Source organism: Camelus bactrianus, chromosome 21, assembly GCF_048773025.1.
Source record: "Camelus bactrianus isolate YW-2024 breed Bactrian camel chromosome 21, ASM4877302v1, whole genome shotgun sequence".
NCBI lineage: Eukaryota > Metazoa > Chordata > Mammalia > Artiodactyla > Camelidae > Camelus > Camelus bactrianus.
Window position 1 is genome coordinate 21066476 of NC_133559.1, and position 22853 is coordinate 21089328.

Consider the following 22853-nt stretch of genomic DNA (forward strand, 5'->3'; position numbering starts at 1 on the left):
CCCTCCGCTCTGATTGGTCGAATCCCTCCCTTAATCTTGGGTGCTCTTGGGGCTGGTTAAGGAGCGCTTGGCTGCTAGCTGAAATCTGTGTGTAGTTTCGGGCCGTAAAACCATTTTGGATTTGCTTGCCTTCCTCTTTCTGAAGACCCTAGGTCGGCCGCCAGGTCTGGGAGATTTGAAATGCGGGGCTGAGTTCCTCCTTGTTTTCCGGTTCTGCCTGTAGGAACCTTCGAAGAAGGGTGTATGGAGGGGAAGGGCGTGCGCCTGCTGACTGGCCCCTTCTGCCTCTGCAGGGGTCCCGCCTCGCGCTGCTGTCTGGAGTCGTTCTCTTGTCACTGCCTGCCACATCTTTGTTAATAGAAGTGGAAACTGATGCATTGGGTGGGGGAAGGTCTTTCCCCTAACAAACTTCCCCAAGGGTCCCAAAGACCTTGCAGGTTTGTCTAGTTTCTAGACATATATACTTAAATGTTCAGCGGAGAAGGGCTTAAATATTGGAGAAGAGAGTGGAAACTCTTAGCATTTTAAGAGATTTGTGTGTATTTGCAAAACTGACTTGACCACGGTCCAAAATCCGCAGCGTGAGATTCCTGAGCGTCCCGCCAGACCTGCTCCAACATGTTCTCCTGTTGGTTAAGTCGGCTATACTGGGCTTTATCCAAACCCACCGGAAGGACCAAGCCGCTCATCTGGGGTTCTCTCTCCCGAAGTCTGGTACTGAGTTCACAAAGGAGAATTCCAGGTGAATGCATTGAAGAGCTTTGTCCTCTGAATAGCACTTCCTCCTGTTCTCTGCAGCCAGTGATTATTCCATTTTCCCCCTAATCTTGACTGTGTAGCTTTATGAGTATACTCAGATCATTCACTCTCTTAATTTCTTATAATGTATTATAAGAAATATATAACTAATTTTTTCCCCTGGAGTTTAAAAGGACCGGAAAAGTGACCACATGAATAGGCTATTCATTTAGTTGATGCTACTAATAAGAAGCCTAAAAAATTCGTTCATACTTGAGAATACTTTGAATAGAGTTCTATTGTGTACAAGTGACTGTTTCACTCTGTAGTCATACTAAAACTAGTTACTGCACCATCAAACTTAAGTAATTCTCAAGATACTTTTTTCATTTGGGGAAGAAATGTGCAGTATTAAGAATAGGGTAATTTTACGTCAGTGCGTATGCTGGGTGATCAAAAATATTTAGATTTCTTAACACAAGGCAAAAAATTACATTAAGATAGTTTATTCACTTAGTTTTTGACATATTTGCAGGTAAACTTAATAGTGATTGATTACATTCTTCGACTATAAATTTCACCCATTGACATGAAATACTAAAGGTAATGTGATTTGAGGGTCTATTTACAAGCAATTTTGTAAATGATATATTTTTAATCTTGCTTTTTTCTTCTTTTTTTAAGAACTCAGTAGCTTCGTTGCCCGGACCAACACGTGTGGAGAGTTGCGTTCTTCTCACTTAGGTCAAGAAGTCACCTTATGTGGATGGATTCAATACCGAAGGTAGAGACAGATGGTTTAAGGATGTATTGTGGTGGTGTTTTCCCAAGGCAGTTCCAAACCTTTGTTTATTTTTAAGCTCAGGTAAGCTGGCAAGCTTCAATAACATAAAAAAAGCTTATTTTATTCTAAATTTAGGTAGAGAAAAAGCCTAAAAACATGAACAGTGATTCCTTTATGTTAGAACCCATTTTGTTGTTCTTCATCTCTGTATTCCAGAACATACCTGAATAGTGTTTTTAACTCACAATGAAGACAAATACATAGATTGTGTGACCTCCCTAAAGAATATGTCCCAGAAGAGTGAATATTTGACCCATACATTTGGTGACTTTTATCTCCTGAACTCAAAATCTAAGGAGGCTTCTATACCTCTTCTTGACCCTAAACAGTATGAGGAATGTAGGTTGAATACTAAAATTTTGGGATTTGGGGAACCTTTTGATGGTTTACAGAGGTATTAAGTTAGCACTGGACCTCCTTTAGAAGATTTTAGATTGCATCTTATTTTTAGGAAAAGATTTTATATTGCTATACTTAGAAAATGTCCATCTAATTACCTCTCCCCCCCCAAATTTTTTTTTTAATTTTTTAAATGTCCAATTAGATGTCTCAAATATCCTAAAATATTCTCCTTGGATTTTAATATGTGGAAAGTTTCCAAATTTAATAAAATTTTCTTCTAAAGACTTAAGCCAATGGCATTTAGAAATTTTTTTAATCTACCTTTTCATTAATAAGCCATCTGGATAGCATTAGTAAACTGTACATATAGCTAATAAAAGTTGAAACTGTAAATGAAAAAAAGTGTTTTTCATTAATAAGCTACATAGATAACTGTATGAATGTAGCTATGAAAGCAATTATATATTATAAAAAAGGAAAGTAGGAAATTGCATGGGTTTTTATTTGCTTAATTTGTTTTGCCTGCTTAAATTTTGGTCTCAGAGATTTTATCCTAATATATTCATTTTCTTCATTAATCAGGCAGAATATCTTCCTGGTCCTAAGAGACTTCAATGGGCTTGTTCAAGTTGTCATTCCTCAGGATGAGGTAATAATAAAAGTTTCCTCCTGTTATCTGAAAGCCTCTGATGCTGTGGTTAGAATGAGCTAAACATATAGGATAAGTATATTTGAGGTTTTAAATGAAGAAGTTTATTATTAATGAAAACTAAAAACCACAAGAAGCAACACTGAGACAAATGACAAACTGGGAAAAAAATATGTGCAAATCGTGCCACAGACAAAGGACTAATTTCTCTAATATCTAAAAGGCTACTATAAATCAATTTAAAAAATTTGTTTTAAAAAGACCAGTGACCCAGTAGAAATACAAATGCAGAATATGAACATAAAATTCAGAGAAAATACAAATGGCTATTTTTCTGTATGTCTATAGACATATTAAAATACGCCCAGCTTCACCCATAGGTAGGGAAATGTGAATTAAAACTACACAGAATTGTTATTTTGGATGCATTGGATTGACAACACACTGTGTTTGGGAAAAAACAAATGTTCATACATTCCTGGAGGGAGTCCAGATTGGCATTAGATCCATGGAGAGCAATTTGACAATATCAAAATTATGAATGCATATATCCTTTGAACCATTCATTCCACTTCTAGTCAATTATCTTAAAATTATCTTACACAGAGACTTACATAAATGCAAAATGACACAAATACAAGGTTATTTACTGCTGGATTATTTTTAATAGGAAAAAAAATTGCAAACAACCTAGATGTTCCCCAGTAAGAGATCGGTATAAAAAAATAATGTAATCCTTATAGCCGTAGAAAAAAGACTGAAGAAGCTCTTTATGTACTAATATGGAAAAAAATCCAAGGTATATTCTTAGTTAAAAATATAAGATACAGAAGAGCATGTAAGGCGACACTAGCTGTATTAAAAAGGGTGTGTGTGTGTGTATGTATGTTTCAAGTGTGTCCTGGAAGGACACATAAGTATCAGCTAATGTTGGGTATCTCTGGGGAGGGGAACTGAGGGGCTGGAGGACAAGGATAGAAGAAAGACTGTACATCTACTTGTACCTTTTGAATTTGAACCATGTGAAGGTCCTACCCACTCAAAAAATAATTACAGTTAAATTTAGATAAAGTAGACTCTCATCATGCTTGTTGGGCAACATTGGTTTCTATGGTAGTAATATTTACAAATGCTTGTACGCCTGAGGAAAATAAGATTTACTCAGCTTTTAATGTTTGAAGTAAGTAAAGAGCAATGGATTGTCTCTCAGGGATCAGGATGCAGAGACGAGCATAGTTAACCCAGGAGAACTCCTTCACTTTGGACTCCATTATTGCTATTCGATTTAACTGCTCCTAAGGTTAACCCTGGAGACAGCTGCCTTTAAAGTATGTGGGACTTGTTTGCATTAATCATTTGTTTCCTTATTTTCCTTTAAGGAAAAAAAAAAATCTTAACTAATAGTTTTTCTTGCTATAATATGTGGAGTCAAAATGGGGATGTAATTTACCAAATTCTTTAATAAAGTCATTAAGGGCAGCCCCACTATTCATGGCAGTTAAGCTATGAGTACTAACATTTTTCTAAACCCATAATTTACAGTTGCTACAGAGTCCTCTAAGTTCATTTGTTTGTTTTCCCCTCTTATTCTGTAGTCGGCTGCGTCTGTGAAGAAGATTTTGTGTGAAGCCCCTGTGGAGTCTGTGGTGCAAGTGTCTGGGATAGTAATTTCCCGACCTCCAGGACAAGAGAATCCAGTTAGTCATTTAGAAACTGTCTGTTTCAATTTCACCTGTATACATTTGCACGATCTGTCTATACATTCAGGCAACAGACACTGAGCACCTATTAGATGTCAGGCACTAATGCTCTGTAAGTTCTACAAATGAACCTACAGATTAAAAAGTCTTCACTACGAGCACAAACACCTACATATATATGCCTATTATGGCATTTTTTAATGAGCACATCAGCCAGAGATATGCATAAGAATGTCAAAGTCATACACATTTATGCTTTAGACTACACACTATAAGCACCCACACATATTACATATGTGAATCAATATATTTGTTTACAAACATTTGTTGTGTACCTGTCCTGATGAATGATTTTAAAAATAGACCTTTTCTCTGTCTCTCTAAGAAAATGCCAACAGGTGAGATTGAAATCAAAGTTAAAACAGCTAAACTTCTGAATTCCTGCAAGAAGCTGCCCTTTGAAATCAAGGACTTTTTGAAGGTGCCATCCTCTGTTATTAATATAGTAGAATATCTAGAAAATGTTGATGACCAGTAAAGTGTTTTCGGAGTTTCTTAAAGAAAAAGCTAAACTTCTATAAAATTAAGCATCTTGAATATTGATATATCATGAATTATTCTGTTCTGCAATTTTCTGGTGAAGTGTTCTTGAATAGCAATAATTCATTAAGCTGTGCTAGTTCCTAAATACCTAGAATGTTTTTTCAGACAGCTTGAAACACAACTGTCTTTTTTTTTCTTTCTCCTGGGTCATAGAGTAGATGTTTATTTAACTTTTTAAGAAACTTCCAAACTGTTTTCCAAGATCATTTTACTATTTAAACTCCCACCAGCAATGCATGAGTTTCATTTGCTCCACATTGTCACCAATATTTATGTTACTATTTTAATTTTCACCATTCCAGTGAGTGTGTGGTAGTATCTAATTATAATTTTAATTTGTATTTTTTTTTAACAATTGTATTTAAGACTTGAATGTTGTTTTGCTCAAGTTTTTTTGTTGCCATTGGCTTATGTTTTGAAAGGAAATTTACATCTAGCTTAGAAATGGCCAAATGGCATAGGAGATTCTGCATGTATTAAGTTTAAGCCTCTAACGGTGATAAAATGTTTGCTTGACTTCCCAAGTATATAAATATGATTACGGTAATCTAGGATATTCTCTGAGGCAGCTAGACAGCACTGGGTAACTAAACCCAGCTAATTTTCAGCTTTGTCAAAATTATCTACAATTGTAAACCTGTATGTATCTAATTTGTAAACTAATCTAGAAAGGAATTTTTAAATTACTTGCATGGCCACTTAGTCTACATTTACGTTCCCAATACTTAATCTTATAATTAGAAAAAGCAATATAATTACAGAGTTAACCTTGTTGTGGGGGAAAAAAGGAAATAATACAGTTTTCCCCCACCTATAAGCTTTCAGAAAGAGAAGTAACAGGTAGTTCTTCTATTTCTTATATCAAAGAAATAAGCTACTCCAGGGGAAAGGACTTTTAAAAAAAGTTGTCAGCACAAGAGGGATGCAGGGATGTAGAGCCTTGAAAATAAGCAGACCTCCTCACCATTCCTACTGGTTCAGCCATGGAGGTTCTCTCTGCTGTCCCCATGCATTTCTTACACTTGTAGTCCCATTCAGGTGATAAAGTCATGGCTGTTTCTGACTGTGGTGTAGTCTTCGAAATCTTAAAAAAAAAAAAAAAATTTCAAGATTCAACTGTGGACTTAAAAATGAATGGATAATATTTAGTAAGGTAGGCAACTTGCAACCAGTGAAGGGCGACTTACTGAAAAATGTAAAATCTGTACTAGGAACAAACCCAGAAGTTGCAGGAGCTGAGGATGGTGGTGTAGCACAAGTGGTGGAAGCCAAAGGTAGAGCTAAAGTCGTTGAAAATTCAGAACCTGTATCTACAGTTAACATCTTTTTAATATTCGAAAACTATTTAAACATAAAAATCTTTCAATTTGTTTAGAAAACAGAGGCTCTTCGTTTGCAGTATCGCTACTTAGACTTGCGTAGCAGCCAAATGCAGTATAACCTGCGACTGAGGTCCCAGATGGTCATGAAAATGCGGGAATATCTCTGTAATCTGCATGGTAAGGGAAGTGCCTGGATGTTCTCTGGAGCTCTTTAGCGTCTCTTCTGTGTTATTTAGCAATTTTATTGCACCCCACTCCTTAGCCTCATTGGGTCAGTTGTTGCCAGAGGTCTGAAATTCACTTAATGTGTAAGGAATTTTTTTTTTCATTTTTCAGTTTTATTAGGTAGACTTGTTAAAATTTGACTACCTGTATACAGTATATTGCACATAAATACATATACAAAATATACTGCACATATTTTTTTAAATATACGTATATGTACTGTTCACTGTTTCTAAGAACGTTTAGAGCTTTAGCTTTTTAAACTTACATAGTTATCAAAGGAATAAGCCAACCACAAAATAAGAATTATGTGTAAGGTAGTTTTTAAAGAAATGTTAATTTCCAAGTGTTTTGTCCTTGAGCTTAAATTAAATTAAATAACATAAAGCATAATTTGGTTCCCTACTGGGTCACAAACACAGCCTTTTGAAGGTGAAAGCATCTGTCACATTGTCTAAGTGTTTCCCATCATTGTTGAAGGTGCACCAGCCCTTTGGTTGTTATCTGTAAGTTTTTTTCATCATGTTTGTACATCATTTGTTGGAAGCTCAGAGATGTCATGTGACTGAAACTACTCTTCAATCAGTCCTGAGGATTTTTCTACTATATTTATGTTATTCTTGCTGTGATAGCAGAACATGTAGAAAACCAGAATAGGAGGGAGGATATAGCTCAAGTGGTAGAGTGCATGCTTAGCATGCACAAGGTCCTGGGTTCAAGCCCCAGTACCTCCTCTAAAAATAAATAAGTAAACCTAATTACCTCCCCCTAAAAAATAAACTTAAAAAAAGAGAGAAAACCAGAATAGTTCAGTAGACGATCCATCAAACAGAATCATTTCATGCTAAAAGTATCAACTTTATGAAGAAAATAGGATTTTATGAAAATCTTTAGCTTCCTTCTTGGGTTTGCAGAAACTAGTATCAGTAGGCTTGGTAACTTATTTCAGTCAAAATTCCTAACAAAAGAGTAGCCTCAGATTTGTTGTACTGTCCTGTAGATGACATATTTGATCAATTCCTATCAAATTATGATATTTCTCTCTTTGTAGGGTTTGTGGATGTAGAAACACCAACATTGTTTAAGAGGACTCCAGGGGTATGTATGTTCCTTAAATCAGCGTATTCATAATGTCCTATTAGTTATGAAACTGGACCACTTTTTTTTTATATTCACTTAGTTGTACCTTTTAAAATTTATTTTACTGCCTTAGGATGGTCACATTAACTAGGTCTTCTCAAAAGTTGAGAAAATGACATGGGTCAGTATTTTAGGTCAGAATCCTGTTATCCTCCATGTGTTTTCTTTTGTTGAGGTTTATGGCTGCAAATCAATATTGAGTTGGTTCCTTAAAAATAAATCCCTTGTTCATTAAGAACTGGCATTTTTAAATGTTGACATTTAATCTATTTATACACTCTTATGAACTTATAAAACTATAATTTAAATTTAGAAAAGCAGTTAGGAATTACCTGAATCGGAATTAATGCACAAAATCCTTTTAGCTACTAACAGCATTGGGAGTTCATTTCAACAAGCAATTGTACATTTAATACTTACAATGTACAAACATTATTTAAAGTCTAGTGTGTGCAAGCCTTTTGGGGACTAAAGGATGAGCAAGAAACGGTCTCTGGTATTGTGGGAACTTGGCTCTTTATAGTTGATTTCATTGATGAGCTGAAGTATCGACTTGCACCAGTTCTTGGACTTGTTTTTTTAATAATACCTCTGCTCTCCCCCTCTCTCATTCAAAGGGTGCAAAAGAGTTTGTCATACCATCCAGGGAACCTGGAAAGTTTTATTCTCTCCCTCAGAGTCCTCAGCAGTTTAAGCAGCTTCTGATGGTTGGTGGTTTAGACAGGTGAGCTTTCTTCATGCTAGCCGTGGTCAGAAAAGGGAAAGAGGGCAGGCGGAAGGGAAAAAGGAAATAGATTTGTCTGGTGTCCTAAAAGAAGGTTAGAAAATGTATAAGAGTTTGGAAAATAGTTATAAAATACCCTAAAAACGTGTAGTCATTATGTAAAGATTTATTGGACGGCCACCATGTACAAAGCTCTTTGCTAGTAGATGGGGCAGGGGATTATAAACAAAAACAAACAAAAAAATAGGTTTTGCTCTCAAGGAGCTAATGAATCTAATAGGACAAAATAGAATAATAAATAAAACCCAGGATAGGAGGTATATAGCTCAGTGGTAGAGTACATGCTGGGCATGGATGAAGTCCTGGGTTCAATCCCCAGTGCCTCCATTAAGGGAAATATACATACATACATACATACATACATACATACATACATACATACATACACACAAACAAAAACCAACTGTATAGGGGGAGGGTATAGCTCAGTGGTAGAGTTCGTGTTTAGCATGCATGAGGTCCTGAGTTCAATCCCCAGAATCTCCATCAATAAATAAATAAACCTAATTCCCCCCTGCCAAAAAAAAAAAAAAAAAAAAAAAACTGTGACATAAACCAAAAGTAAGGATGTTGAGAGTTGCAAATTAGTTGTATTATGAGGTTTGAAAATATTGTTTTGGGAAATATTAAAAACTTTGTGAGCTACGCCTTCTGGGACACAGCTGCATTTCAGCAGATGAAGATGAGAGCTGGAATGGCCCACAGCACAGGAAAGCTCAAGTGTATGCATGGAGCAATGAGTATTTCAGTTTGGCTGAAGCAAGAGTGTGTGTAAGGAAGCATGGACTGCCTTGCCTGTCAGTGTAATACATGAATATCCAAAGGTACCACTGTATATTTTAACAACAATGTAGAGAGTAGTTGACTTCTCATGGGTCAACTATGTGTCTGATTAGATTAGCGCATCAGAAAGAATTTTCAAATTTCTTATGTCCTTTAGGTATCATTATTAATTGACTTCATAGCCTGTGTTGCCAGGGACTTTTGGGGAAAAGTGTGGGTGTCTTCCCAGAATCATGACTCAATGCTGTTTTTCAAATGCAGGTATTTTCAGGTTGCCCGATGTTACCGAGATGAAGGTTCGAGACCAGACAGACAGCCCGAATTTACTCAGGTACTAAGTTATATGCACTTGTCTCTTATTCATGCAGCCTTGCCACAGCTAAGTCTGTCAAAACCAGGACAGAAATTATATATACTTTTTTCTCATGACTTCTCATTACATTTATCCATCAAATATTGAATTAAACTAACCTGCAGTTAAGGCACTAATTATTTACTTTTTGATCCATTTCATGTGTCCTTTTTATAAGGACTATGGTCATCAGCTAAGGAATGACAAGAGATTCCTACTATATTTTAATGATCATAATACGGTAAAATTCTTGAAACAAATCTCTTGTGCACTAAGAACCAACAGTTCTGTATATTGATATCCATTTATCTAGTCAAGAGTCATCAAAACTATGATTGCATTTCTGTATGGTATCATATTAGTCAGTGTGATGAAGCACAAAACCTGTAATGCTTTGGAGTTGGACAGACCTGAGATCAAATGTAGTTTCACTTCTTACTAACTATACATACTTGGGCAAGTTACTTAGCCTCTCTGAGCCTCAGGCCATGAGACAGCCATGGGAACTAAACAAGGTGATGTGTGACAGGCATGAGCACGGTGCCTGACCTAAAACAGATGTACTAAACAGGTATATTACACCCCCGCCCCTTTGTATTAAGTCTTTATGTGCAGAATCCTATGGTAACCTGAAACCAGAGAAATGTATAAATGCATATGGACCTATTGATATTGTGGCTGTTCAAGTTAGTTTCTGTATGTTGTTTTGGTTTCAGATTGACATAGAGATGTCTTTTGTAGACCAAACCGGGATCCAGAGTCTAATTGAGGGTTTGGTCCAGTATTCGTGGCCCAATGACAAAGATCCTGTGGTGGTTCCTTTTCCTTCTATGACTTTTGCTGAGGCGTTGGCCGGCTATGGAACTGATAAACCAGACACTCGCTTTGGGATGAAGGTAATTTTCTTCACTTTTCCAGGCTGAAGTCTTTTTAAACCACCGTTTAAGTGATGTTTACAACCGCTTATACACACTATTATATTTTTTGTTGCTACTGTTAGCTTGTTTCCTTTTTGTTACCCAGCTACAGCAGGAGAGAATAATAGTGTGTTAGCAATACAGTATCTTTTTTCTATCTGCTGTTCCAAGATCCATTTTCAAAAGCAACATTCTTGCCATAAAGTTTTTATTACTGACAAGTTATTAATTATATGGACATGAATGATAACTTGAAAGGAAAAAAAAACATGTTCTTTCCTCTTCAACTTTTCTTAAGCTAAAATGGCACTTGGAAGACAAATGATTAAGAGTTATTTATTCCTTTTCTCTGGTCTATAAAGAACTCAAACATATGGAAACATTTATTCACATTGTTAAGATCTATGCATGTTTAAGGATAAGGGTGGAATTTATATAGAGCAGCTTCCCTTCGCAAGCCTCTTATTTGCTCTTAGAGAGCCAGCAGCCCTTTCTTTGTTGCTGTAATGCTGGTGACATTTTGTATGTCAGTTCCCAGTGCAGATTTCTTAGCAATTGAATTTCGCTTGGTCCGTGAATAGGCAGTGCTCAATTCTTTTCTTCTTTTTTTTTTTTTTTAACTTTTTTTTATTGAGTTATAGTCATTTTACAATGTTGTGTCAAATTCCAGTGCAGAGCACAATTTTTCAGTTATACATGAACATATATATATTCATTGTCACATTTTTTTTTCACTGTGAGCTGCCATAAGATCTTGTATATATTTCCCTGTGCTATACAGTATAATCTTGTTTATCTATTCTACATTTTGAAATCCCAGTCTGTCCCTTCCCACCCCCTGCCCCCTTGGCAACCACAAGTTTGTATTCTATGTCTATGAGTCTGTTTCTGTTTTGTATCAGTGCTCAATTCCTAGAATGAAAAAAAATGTAACACACAAAAAGTCATAACTGCCTACTTACAACAACCAACTTAACTACTCCTTGTTCCTTCTTTTGTGATATGGAATAGTGGTTCTTAAGTCAGACTGCTTAGGTGAAATCCTGGCTCTCTCACTTCCCAGCTCTGTCATCTTGGACAAGCTATGTCCTTCTCTGTGCCTTGGTTTCCTCATCTATTAAATGGGGATAATACTAGTACCCTGTTGGGTAGATGAAATGAATTAATACTAATGAATAATATGTTAGTACATTAACACTTGTCGTGGTGCCCAAACCATGATAAACACTCTATGAATGCATTCTAAAAATGTTAACAAGATCTACTTTACTTTTTTAAATCTTGTTTGTAAAATACTTTGAGATAACAATTAATTCATGTTTAGTTATCCTTTTTGTTACCCATATTCCAGATTGTGGATATCAGTGATGTGTTCAGAAACACAGAGGTTAGATTTCTTCAGGATGCACTTAGTAAACCCCAAGGAACCGTCAAAGCCATATGTATCCCTGAAGGAGCAGTAAGTGGAGCACAATTCTATATTTTCTCTAAAATGTATATTTGGGAAGTAAACATTGGCACATTTAAACTTCAGAAAGAACAGTTCTCTTTAAAAAAGGATATATATTTTTCCTCTCCATTTTTTTTTGGGGGGGGGGGGCTGTGGGGGAAGGTAATTAAGTTTATTTATTTAATTTTTTCTTTTTCCTAATGGAGGTACTAGGGATTGAACTCAGGACCTTGTGCATGCTAAGTATGCACTATATCACTGAGCTGTACCCTCTCCCTCACCAAGGATATATATTTTTATATAAAGTCTAACCGTGTCCCTAAAACTATACGTAGAGAACAGTAAAACCTTATGAATATGCATTTACACTCTCAAGATCTATAGCTTTATTTTTTCCCCTTTTAAACAATGCTGTAAAATATCCTGTACTTCATTTGGGATTATTTCCACCAGTGCTGAGTGTAAAATAGTATTCATAGTCTGTCTGCAGCCTCAGTTTGTCCAAAGGCTCTCAGCCCCATGTCAACTCCAGCATAGCCCTTGCATGTTGGTTCGTGGTCTTCTGAGGCTCTGAGGTCAATATTCCATTAATAACAGGGAAAGAGAAAGGAGGTGGGAGCTGTGAAAAGCAAAAGGGAGGGGAAATGAGGGTAGAAAGAAGAGAGAATGGTTGGGCTGGACAGGCATTGACTCTAAAGTCATGGGACATGTCTATTTTCTGTAGTTAGCACACCTGCTTTGAAAATAATAAGAGTTCCAAAAGTATTCTGAGTAAGACTATTATTTCAAAAGACTACTCATTTCGATACATAAGCATATTAATATATTTAAAATGGGGATAAGAATTCATTCTCGTTACTTTTTTTTTCACTTCGTATGTTCAGTGGGAAGTAATTTGGTGTCTGTACTCTAGTCCAGACACCATGAATGTGTCCAGGTAAGCTCAGTATGATATATATTGCTTGCTGTTGTTATTTACCCCAATTTGAGTATGTCCTCTCTTCTCCAAGTAGATTGTAAGGACTGTAGGGTCATGAACCATGCTTTCACCTTTTTGTATGTCCTCTCCCTAGTTAAGTGCCCCATGAGTATTAGTGATGATGACAGCCATTGTGTCTCACTTAGAAAGATACTGAGATAATTTAGAAGAAGTAAGATATAATTAATTTTAAGAGACCTGAAATAATCAAATTCAAATCCTCTTATTGACCCGAAAGTTATTTTATCTTTCACTATTTAGTTGTAGAGATTCATTTTGAACATTTTTCCCACATATTATATATGAAGGGTCTTTTGTGGAATACATCCATGGCTATTTCCAATAAGACCTGCATTATTCGAAAAAAAATAAACTTTATAACAAGCTTTAAAATTTTGTTATTTGGAAGCAGAAATAAAATTTTTATTGACTCGTACTATTGTGATGGAAAGACACAAAATACATTTGTATCCCATTCGATATTATTAACATGTTTATGAAACTAAATGTTTTATTGATGAGTTTACTTTGATTTTTTTCCTACCAGAAATACTTAAAAAGAAAAGATATTGAGTCCATTAGAAAATCTGCAGCCGACCGTTTCAAACAGGTAAGGAGTTAGAGAAGTTATTTTCCTTTCTTTTAGAGATTCAGTATTTTTAATAATTGCTTGTGCTCTTATGCTGTCATTAGTTTTGAGGGTCTGGCTATGTTAGATCATTCTTCTAACTTTTCTTCCTTTTATTTTTAAAGTTAATCTTACCCCTGGATATAACTCCAAGACTTCAACTTAGTTGATTCGCCATTAATCAGAATATGAATGTTCAATCATAGCCTTCTAAAATAAACAGCAGTACTTTAGGGCAGTTAGGAAAATAAATAGAGCCCAGTGTGCCCAAGGTTTAAATGAAAGCATGGCAGGTGTGAAAGAAAGCCTGTATGGATTGATTGTTCTTCCCACACCCTTTTTAAAATTCTGAATTCACCTTTCCTTTGAATGGCACACTTTGTGTTCTTGGCTTCGCGAACGTTAGAACTAAAAGACAGAGGAGCAGGTGCAAGGAGTGGGCATTCTTACATTGTCACTGGAAGTGTAAACTGCCTCAGCCGTTTTGGAATCACTGACTTGAAAAATAGTCATGTTCTTGGAGTCAATAACTTTCTGTACTTTAAAGAAAGGGTTTTAGGTATGAAGACACTTAACGCTCATCACAGAATTATTTATAACAGGAAAAAAAAATGAAACCATATGGCAGTGATTAAATAAATTCAGGTAGAATTAAAGGGATCAGTATTAAAGTTCCTTTTTAAAACTCTGTCTCCTAAAAGTTTGTAATGTAGGGAAAATGTTTGGGTTATAATGACTTGTAAGAAAAGGAGGGTACAGAATTACAGGTTCACTGATCCTAACCATGTATAAACACTGTATTTGTGTGTTGAAAGTGGACTACCCACCTCTCCCACCACCACAACTCAGTCTCATACATCAAGCTCAAAGGGATTTTTTCAGTAAAAAGGAAAGAAAGATAAGGATAGTGGTTTCCAAAATGGGTCAAGGCAAAATAAGAAAACTCAGGGAAATGTGTAAAGTTTTTCATAAAGTTAAAGAACTGTTCCTTACTTCTTGTTTTTGCTATGGAAATTTTTTTTCTTTTATGAAATGATGGTAATAATAAATGATATTTTGGTTTTGTTTTATGCCCCTGATAAAATTCAAAATTGGCAACCCTTATAATCTCCCACTTTTGTTGCTTTATTTTTATTTTACTAGTATTTAAATCTGCATTTAGGAACCACAGGACCAGGAAATAAGCCTGAAGGTTAACTTTGGTAGCCTGTAGTTGATGGGACTATTATTACATTTTCTTCTTTCCTCCTTCTCCTCTTTTCTTTTTTGATTTCCTAATTTCCTGAATTTTTTATTTTTTAGTAAAAGTTTTAAATTCATTAATATGTTTTAACTTGATTTGGCTTAAATTGTGTTTAATATGTTTATTTTTAGCAGTATGCTATGTGCATGTTTTAAAAAACATATAGTAAAGAAGGATTAATAATTCAGTGCAGAAGTGTTTACTCTAGCTCACTCCACTCCAGTCCCATACCAGATTGCCTCTGTTCTTAGAAATAATGTCTACATGCTGCCTTTTTTTTTTTTAATTTAACTTATCCATTTTAAACCTTATCTAACTTCCTGCAGTGAGAGATAAGGCTCATATACACAGGCCTGACCTAGTTCCTCTGTATCTTCCTGCATCTGGCTTCTTTGGTAATTCATATTCCATTCACATGAAACCTGCCCCCAAATGAGCAGATTCTCCTACTTGCTGATATCCCGTCCCACCCTCGGTTCTTTTTTTTCCTCCTCCCCCCCCATCTTGGTGAGATCACTTTTACATTACTTTAATACCATTTTGAAGGGCTTCAGGGAGGGAATGTGGGTTGTTTTTAGAACAAGAAATCTTTGTACTTCAAGAAAAATCAATCCCAGTTTTCTTTCAATGTGAATAATAAGTCTTTTTCCTTATCACAGGAGGTCTTACCTGTATTCCTGAAAGCCAGCAGAAACTGGAATTCTCCGGTTGGTAAGCTCATAATGGAGGAGCAAGGGCTGCAACTAATCAGACTGCTGGAGGTCCAGGAGGAGGATGTGGTCCTGCTAACTGCTGGAGAACGCGAGAAAGCAGTAAGCAGTTACCTCCCGGCACCTGATGCCTCTCTTCTCTTGTGTGTACAGTATACATTTGAAAGTGACTGTTAATTTCATAAAATGGAGCTGCTCTGCACGAGTTTTCATACTAGTGAATGTTTCTCAGCACTTTAGAATGCGCTGTATAAAAGCTAGAGTTTTTTTCATCAGGACCAGCCTCCATTGGCATTGCTCACATGGATTAGATCTGGCTCTGATTACAAGAGCCACTTAGTAGACAGCTGTTGGTATTCGTTGTATGACTGTGAAAAAATATTTTCATTTTTGAGGTTTTGCAGATTAAGAAAAGTTGGTGGTCCCAAACATTTGTACGTAATGCATTCCTGAAAATGTGGAGGGACAGATAGACTTCTGGAGCACTGCTGGGCTGGCAGACACCCCTGGCCCGACCTTCTTCCTCAGGAGCAGCGGTCAGAAGGTGGTGCGTGCTGCCACACACTGGCTAAGTCACCATCCCATCTCCAAGGAGATACATGGAAGGCTGGATTTAGCTTTAGAAATCATTATAAAATATACAAAGTGTGGTATTAAAGTCAAACATGAATATTGAAAATGTACTGTAAAGGTCAGACAGGTTCAAAATTCATTCTTACGCTGTAGTAGGTCTTTATAGTGTCTGATTAGCACTTTATCAAGGTCATTCTTCTAATTTATATTTGCACTGTGCTTATTTATCATTGTTTCTTCCAAAGGAGAAGTTTCAGCTCAGCTACAAAGCTAAACATAATCCACTGTCCTTCCCTTTCCCTGCAGTAGAGTGAAGAAAGCTATTAAATTACAATTTTTTGATATTACAGTCTTTTTTTTTAATGAATTCACCTAACAACATTATTTTTGTGTAATGAGCCATGAGCCAGCACTGTTAAATTTGCTGGAGGATGCACCAGTTTATTACAAATTTTACTGTCAATGCATTTCCTTCTTCCTTCCTTTCTTTCTTTTTTAATTCATTTCTTAAAAAAGAAAAAATACTTGGGATTTTCTACTATATAAAAATCCTGCTACAAACTCATTTGTCTATTAACCTTTCCCCTGGTGTGAACCGAAACTGCTCGTGTTCTCTTCTCAGGGTGGTATTGCTCTCATTCCTCTGGGGCTTCTTGAGGGAACGCTAGAAACCAGACTCATGAGGACTAACATCAGCATTCTGAGTATGTCATAACGAAGGTGCCTTTTGTGGATTTCAGGCAGAATAGGCTCCAGAGTGGTACCCTGTGCGTGTCTCCAGGCACGCCTCCTGTTCTAACTGCCCTTTCTTGGGGATGCCCTGCCTGGCCTAGTTGGCAGTGTTTGCCCAGCACTGTTCTAAGTGCTTGGTGTATATTAACTCATTTAATCCTCATGCCAACCCTACTGAGAGAAGCACTGATACTGTTACCATTTTAAAAGATAACAAAACTTTGGCACAGGAGGTTCAGAATTGGTTCACACTCACAGCTAGGAGGTGGAGGAGCCAGATTTCTAACCCACAAAGTCTGGTTGGAAAGATCACACTGTTAAAGTAACCTGTAATCCCTACTGCCTCTCTAATAATCGCCAGCAGTTATCGCACATTAACTACATGCCAGGCTCTCTTCAGATCCCGACCACAACCCTGCAGGATCAGTAAGGAAATAATACCCACGACAGCTGCCATTTGTGTCGTACTTTATATCTTATCCGACTCGATCTTCTCAGCAGTCTTTTGGAGTAGATATTTTTATTGCCATTTTACTCTGGGAGAAGGTGCAGAGAAGTTAAGTCAGTAGCCAAACTGAGACATAGACCGAGGTTAATCAGGCTCTGATGCCAGTGCTCTCGGTCATTGTGTCATCAGGTACTCGCCGAGTCTGATGGTTGTTCTCAGCCACGCTGCAGTGAGAGCACTGTCAGATCTTTATCTCTTCAGAGGGTAAGAGTGTCTCATCTGTAAGTTGGCTAATCCTTTCTCAGAGAATGGCCTGGCTTTAGAATCCAGGTTGTGTCATCTGCCACCCACTCTGTCACAGCAGTTAACTCACCATTTGTATCACCTGTTTGCAGTGCTCTTTGTTGGGAAAGTTACGCCTGGAGTGCGCCGACCTTCTAGAAGCAGGAGGAGTGGTGCTCCGTGACCCAGCTCTGTTCTCTTTCCTTTGGGTGGTGGATTTCCCTCTCTTCCTCCCCAAGGAGGAAAATCCCAAAGAACTGGAGTCAGCCCACCACCCATTTACTGCTCCACACCCCAGTGACGTCCACCTCCTCTACACTGAGCCCCAAAAGGTACCATATCTATACTTCCCCATGATAAGGAAATGTGGGAGCGAAGTCAAAGAACTTCAGAACAGAAAGCCAGAGACCTTCCCTAACATAAAGGCTCTTTGAATCTTCTAGGTCCGTAGCCAACACTATGACTTGGTTCTAAATGGCAGTGAGATAGGAGGCGGTTCTATCCGAATTCATGATGCAGAGCTGCAGCGTTACATCCTGGCAACAATATTAAAGGTAACGGCATCTTCTAATCTGGCCTTTTTGTCTAACCAGAATGTTTGTCTGTTTTGTTAAAATTGTGTTATGAATGGAAGATTCACTAGATATAGAATAATATCCACTTATTTCTCTACCTTTAGTGTAAGACTTTGAAAAGCAAATGATGTAGAATAGATAAACAAGATTATACTGTATAGCACAGGGAAATATATACAAGATCTTGTGGTCACTCACAGCGAAAAAGAATGTGACAATGAATGTATGTATGCTCATGTATGACTGAAAAATTGTGCTCTACACTGGAATTTGACACAACATTGTAAAATGACTATAACGCAATAAAAAAAAGTAAAAAAAATTATAATAAAGAAAAGTAAATAATAGTAATAGGTATTTATTCATGCATATTACATATATGCCAGGCACTGTTTAAGTACTTCATAGGATGGACACATTTAATCCTTACAGTTACTTTTTGCATAAATACCTTTATTCTGCACATTGTAAAGATGAGAAACTCAGGCAGATTAATTTGCCCGAAGACACATAGCAAAGAAGTAAGTGGAGCAGGATTTGAATCCGGGCAGGGTGGCTCTCGAGCCCGGGCTCCTAACCGTCTAACCGCTTACACTGCTCAAAAAAGATGACTGAAAATGTAGATAATGCTAGAGAAAGAGAGGTTTGAGAGGATTTTATATCACTTAGTGTTTGAAGTGGGGGTAGATTTTAAAGATAGAGTGGGGTAGTCAGGATTTTCAACAGAAGAGTCTGTACAGATGCAGGCCTGAGAGTCTGCAGTCTGTTGATGATTCTACAGAAGGCTGGGGTAAGCTTCAGGAAGGAAAAGGTCCAAGAGAGTCTGATCCTGAAAGATCATTTTGTGGGATTAATTAACAGGTGTGAGGCGGGATGGAAGAACTTTATTTCTGAAAGCAGGACTGGAGAATTCAAAACACCAGACTCTCCCTTTCGCTTTAAGGACATTGTGAACTCCCTTAAACATTCTCCCAAGTCAAAGCCTCCAACCATCAGTGTCCTGGTCTATTTTATTCATTCCTTTCATTGTCAAACTCCTCAAAATGTCAAGGAAAATACATCATTTCTGCTTTTTCCCTGTACACCAGTGGTTCTCAGCCCTGCTGCACATTAGAACAGAATCACCTGGAGAGTGTTAAAAATGAAACACCCACTGCTCCACACCAGGCCAATTAAATTAAAAGCTCTAGGTACAGGGTTTTGGTATTTGTTCCTAAAAGCTCCCCGCTTAATTGTGATCTGTAGCTTCCTTAGGGGAGCATTTTCAGACACAGTCTCAACGTTTCCACACGCATGGCCCCACAGAAGTTACTTGGCACGGGTCACCAAATCCAGAGGCCTGGTGGCCCACAAGCTGTCTACCTCCCAGTAGCATCTGACATTGTTGCCTTCCTAATAACCATCTCTTCCTGCCTTTCATTCCTGCCTTTCTGAGTCCACATCTCCACGTCCTTACTTGCTCTTACTCTTTCTGCATTATCAGCAGAACAATAGCTGCATTTATGAGCCCCAGGCATTTCTCTGCATGTTTTAGCGTCTGTGACTTGTCATAGTCTCTTGCTAAACTGTAAACCTCTTAAGTTATTTTTTTGGACTAGACTTTATTTTCTGATTAGTGCCTAACTGTATTATGTGCCACTTAGTAGACCCTCAGTGTGTATTTAAATTGAAGTGTCTTTTGAATTTCAGGAAGATGTGAAACTGCTCTCCCATCTGCTCCAGGCTTTGGATTGTGGGGCGCCCCCTCATGGAGGAATTGCCTTAGGTAAACAGCCTGTCCATTCACAAGCTAAATTTCATTCCTTAGCGCCAAGTCTGAAATCTGGGCCCTCAGCTTACGGGGAAGAGGGTGGGGTTGGGGCAGGGTGGGGCGTGTGTGTGTGTGTGAAGGAGCATAGAGGGTAAGAGGCAAGCCCAAGAGTTCCAGTAAGAATTTAAGTTGGTGTTTTTCATTTGTGATCTATTTTTAAACTATAGTTAAGCAGTTATACAGCAGTTATAAAACTTAACTGATAATTTGCATTTTAAAGATTTTTCAATAGAATAAAACTGCAGAGTTGTAGGTGAATATTGCTCGGATCCCTGGAGGCCCACAGACACAGTCATAGGGACGTGGAGAGCACTGCTCCATAGAATTCAGCTTGTGTGGAAGGAGGAATATGCCAGGGCCCCTCTGATGGCCATGGTCGCTCACCTTGCTCGTTTTATCAAACAAGGAGGTGTGAGAAGTTCTAGGAAGCCCACCTAGGTTGTAGGCCCTCAACAACAGGGACTTCCTTCTGTGTTCTTGGAGTCCCCTGCATAGCACCTAATTTTGTTCAACCTTTGCTAAGCCCTCGTAAGGACTCATTATTTGCTATGAAGATTAATCCCAGTAGCATGTGAATATTAGCACTTTTCTAGAATGGGATAGAAAAGAACCTCTCAAACAAATAAAAGTTCCCTAAAAAGGCAGGGAACTGGGCTCAGCTGCACTTTATTAAGGATTTGTATTTAAAAGTTCCCTGCAACCTTTACAGAAAAACTAAGTCACTCCCTACCTTAGACTACATTCTCATCTGTTACCTTTGTGTTTTACAGGGTTAGACAGACTGATGTGCCTTATCACTGGAGCACCGAGCATCAGAGACGTCATAGCCTTCCCCAAATCTTTCCGGGGGCACGACCTCATGAGCAATGCCCCAGACTCTATCCCTCCTGAGGAACTGAAGCCCTATCACATCCAGGTCTCCTGGCCAACAGACCCAGAAGCAGAAAAGAGCTCATTGAATCATCCATGCCACCCAGAAAGCTGAGCTTTTGAGTTTTGTCCTCTGTGCTTCCCCAAGGCTAAAATCAGATCCGGAGTTCTGCTACAGATCTGATTTCAGGTCTTTAGATGGAAGGAATCCAGGCAACATTCTTTACCACAGTGAAGAAAGAGATAAAAGGTATGGAGGGGAGGGCATAGCTCAGTGGAAGAGCGCTTGCTTAGCATGCGCAAGGTCCTGGGTTCAATCCCTGGTACCTCCATTAAAATAAACCTAATTACCGCCCCTTCCCCCCAAAACCCAGAGGCACTAGAAGATTGATATATTTGGGTACATAAAAATAATAAAAAAATTTTTTAAAGGTATCCAGTTTTGACTTGATAATATGAATTATTAGGATTATTTTGGGACTTTTTTGAAGTTTTTTTACTCAGAGAGATGTGAAAGATGGCTCTCTGTTGGAGTAATATAATGGCAGTGTTTTCTAATCATGTTTTTCATACCCAGATAGTAATGGTTCTCTCAGGACAGAGGTAATCAAACCATATGTGAAGTGTGGGAAATTTCTTAGCCCTTTAGACTCGTCAGTTGATGGGAGGGGTCAGTTCAACCAGCCTTGTCAAGAAAATCCTACAAAGGATATAAGCTAGATAATGACATTCCAACTATCAACACAATCCAGTAAGAAGCAACACGATATAATGCAAAAAAAATCACTGAAATAAAAGTCACAAAATTTTAATCAGTACTTTACCTTGCAAGTGTATAAAACTCTCTTCGCCGCCCTACCTGTTTATATGAAATGTAAGCAGTACTTGCCCTGGCTCCCTCACGGGGCTCTTCTTGCCAGAATCCTAGGAGATGATATATGTGGAAGATAATGTGAGTGAAATGCTTTGAAAAACTATAAAGCATTAGACAAATGTAAGATAATGATATTATCCATCTGGAAACAGATACAGGTATATCTCTGTATTTTATAGTTTAAACAAAACTGACATCTGTGGTAAAAGGCAAACAGTAATTTCATTAATCAGCATTCTGCCTATATTTCTATTTTAAAAAAAAATCATCAATCCCCGAATAACACTCTTCCTCAGGTATAAGTAACTGGAACTATTAATTGATCTTAAACCAACCTCAAATGCAAAAAAAGTACACACTGAAACTCACTGTGATTTTCTTATACATTCTGTTGACACAAATAAAGGCTTATGATTAATCAGTAACTGTATAACAACATTGTAAATCAACTATACTTCAGTTGTTTTAACATCAGAAACAATTATGGGAACAAGGCCTTGATTAATGAAATTGTTCCTTTCTAGTTTTTCACTTTTCCCTTGATAGTCTTCTGATTTCTAATTTGTAAACACTAAGTGTAAGTGTTATATCCTTGCCTGTTTGTCTCAGTGCTTTAAGCAGTGCGACACTATAATCTTTTTCTATTTTAAAATAAAATCAGCTTCACTCCCAGGTCTAACTTGTGACGCTCAGTAGGCTGTGCAGTGTGACGTCCCTCACTGCTGCAGAAAGCTCGTTCACCGTTAGGTGGAGCTCTTCCCTGAAGTTTGTCCTTTAACCCGTCTCTCCCCATTTGTGGATATTCTAGAGCCAAAAAAACCCTTGCTGGCAGAGTTCTTATGGTGAGAAAGGTGTCCGGCTCTGCCCACCCTTTGTCAGTGGAGAGAATTTCTAGAGATGCCCTTTTAGGTAGGAAAATGCAATTTTACATCCATCTATCCCACATGGGCATTAAATAATTCCTAGATATGATAAATTCACTACTGTTTAGAGCCTAATTCTGACCAAAATATTGTCTTTCTTCATGGAAGTGAGAGTTGAGGATATCCAAAATCCAATGAATATTTTCTAGGCTACAGATACTAGAGGCCCCAGGTCTCCAGCAGTATTACAGTCCCGTGCTGGCATCTCAGAGACCTAGTCACTTTGGGCATCACTCAGCTGTTCTTTAGTCCTATTGGGGAGGGGACAGGGAACAAACAAAAAAACCCATTCTGAAATCCAGGTTAATGTCACTATTTTAGATCTTGATCACTGAGGTGGTGTGAAATGTTCAGTGA

General features: G+C 37.6%; 1 protein-coding gene across 4 annotated transcripts; it reads left to right on the forward strand.

The window, feature by feature from the left end:
- The first annotated feature begins 11 nt into the window (after nucleotides 1-11).
- Nucleotides 12-21134, forward strand: DARS2 (aspartyl-tRNA synthetase 2, mitochondrial). Of its 4 annotated transcripts, none has more exons than XM_010954873.3 (18): nucleotides 12-164; nucleotides 581-742; nucleotides 1423-1522; nucleotides 2507-2573; nucleotides 4169-4270; nucleotides 4659-4754; nucleotides 6252-6375; nucleotides 7475-7521; nucleotides 8181-8287; nucleotides 9392-9461; nucleotides 10199-10378; nucleotides 11751-11858; nucleotides 13376-13438; nucleotides 15359-15511; nucleotides 17558-17776; nucleotides 17888-17998; nucleotides 19709-19784; nucleotides 20600-21134. In XM_010954873.3, exons 2-18 carry the CDS (start codon nucleotides 619-621, stop codon nucleotides 20812-20814), a joined length of 1962 nt encoding a protein of 653 aa, XP_010953175.2. In that variant the 5' UTR covers nucleotides 12-164; nucleotides 581-618; the 3' UTR covers nucleotides 20815-21134. The 4 variants fall into 4 exon arrangements, with proteins under 4 accessions (XP_010953175.2, XP_045372535.2, XP_010953174.2 ...); XM_045516579.2 differs by having other exon boundaries at nucleotides 16-164; nucleotides 294-742; XM_010954872.3 differs by having other exon boundaries at nucleotides 27-437.
- The last annotated feature ends 1719 nt before the right edge of the window (nucleotides 21135-22853 follow it).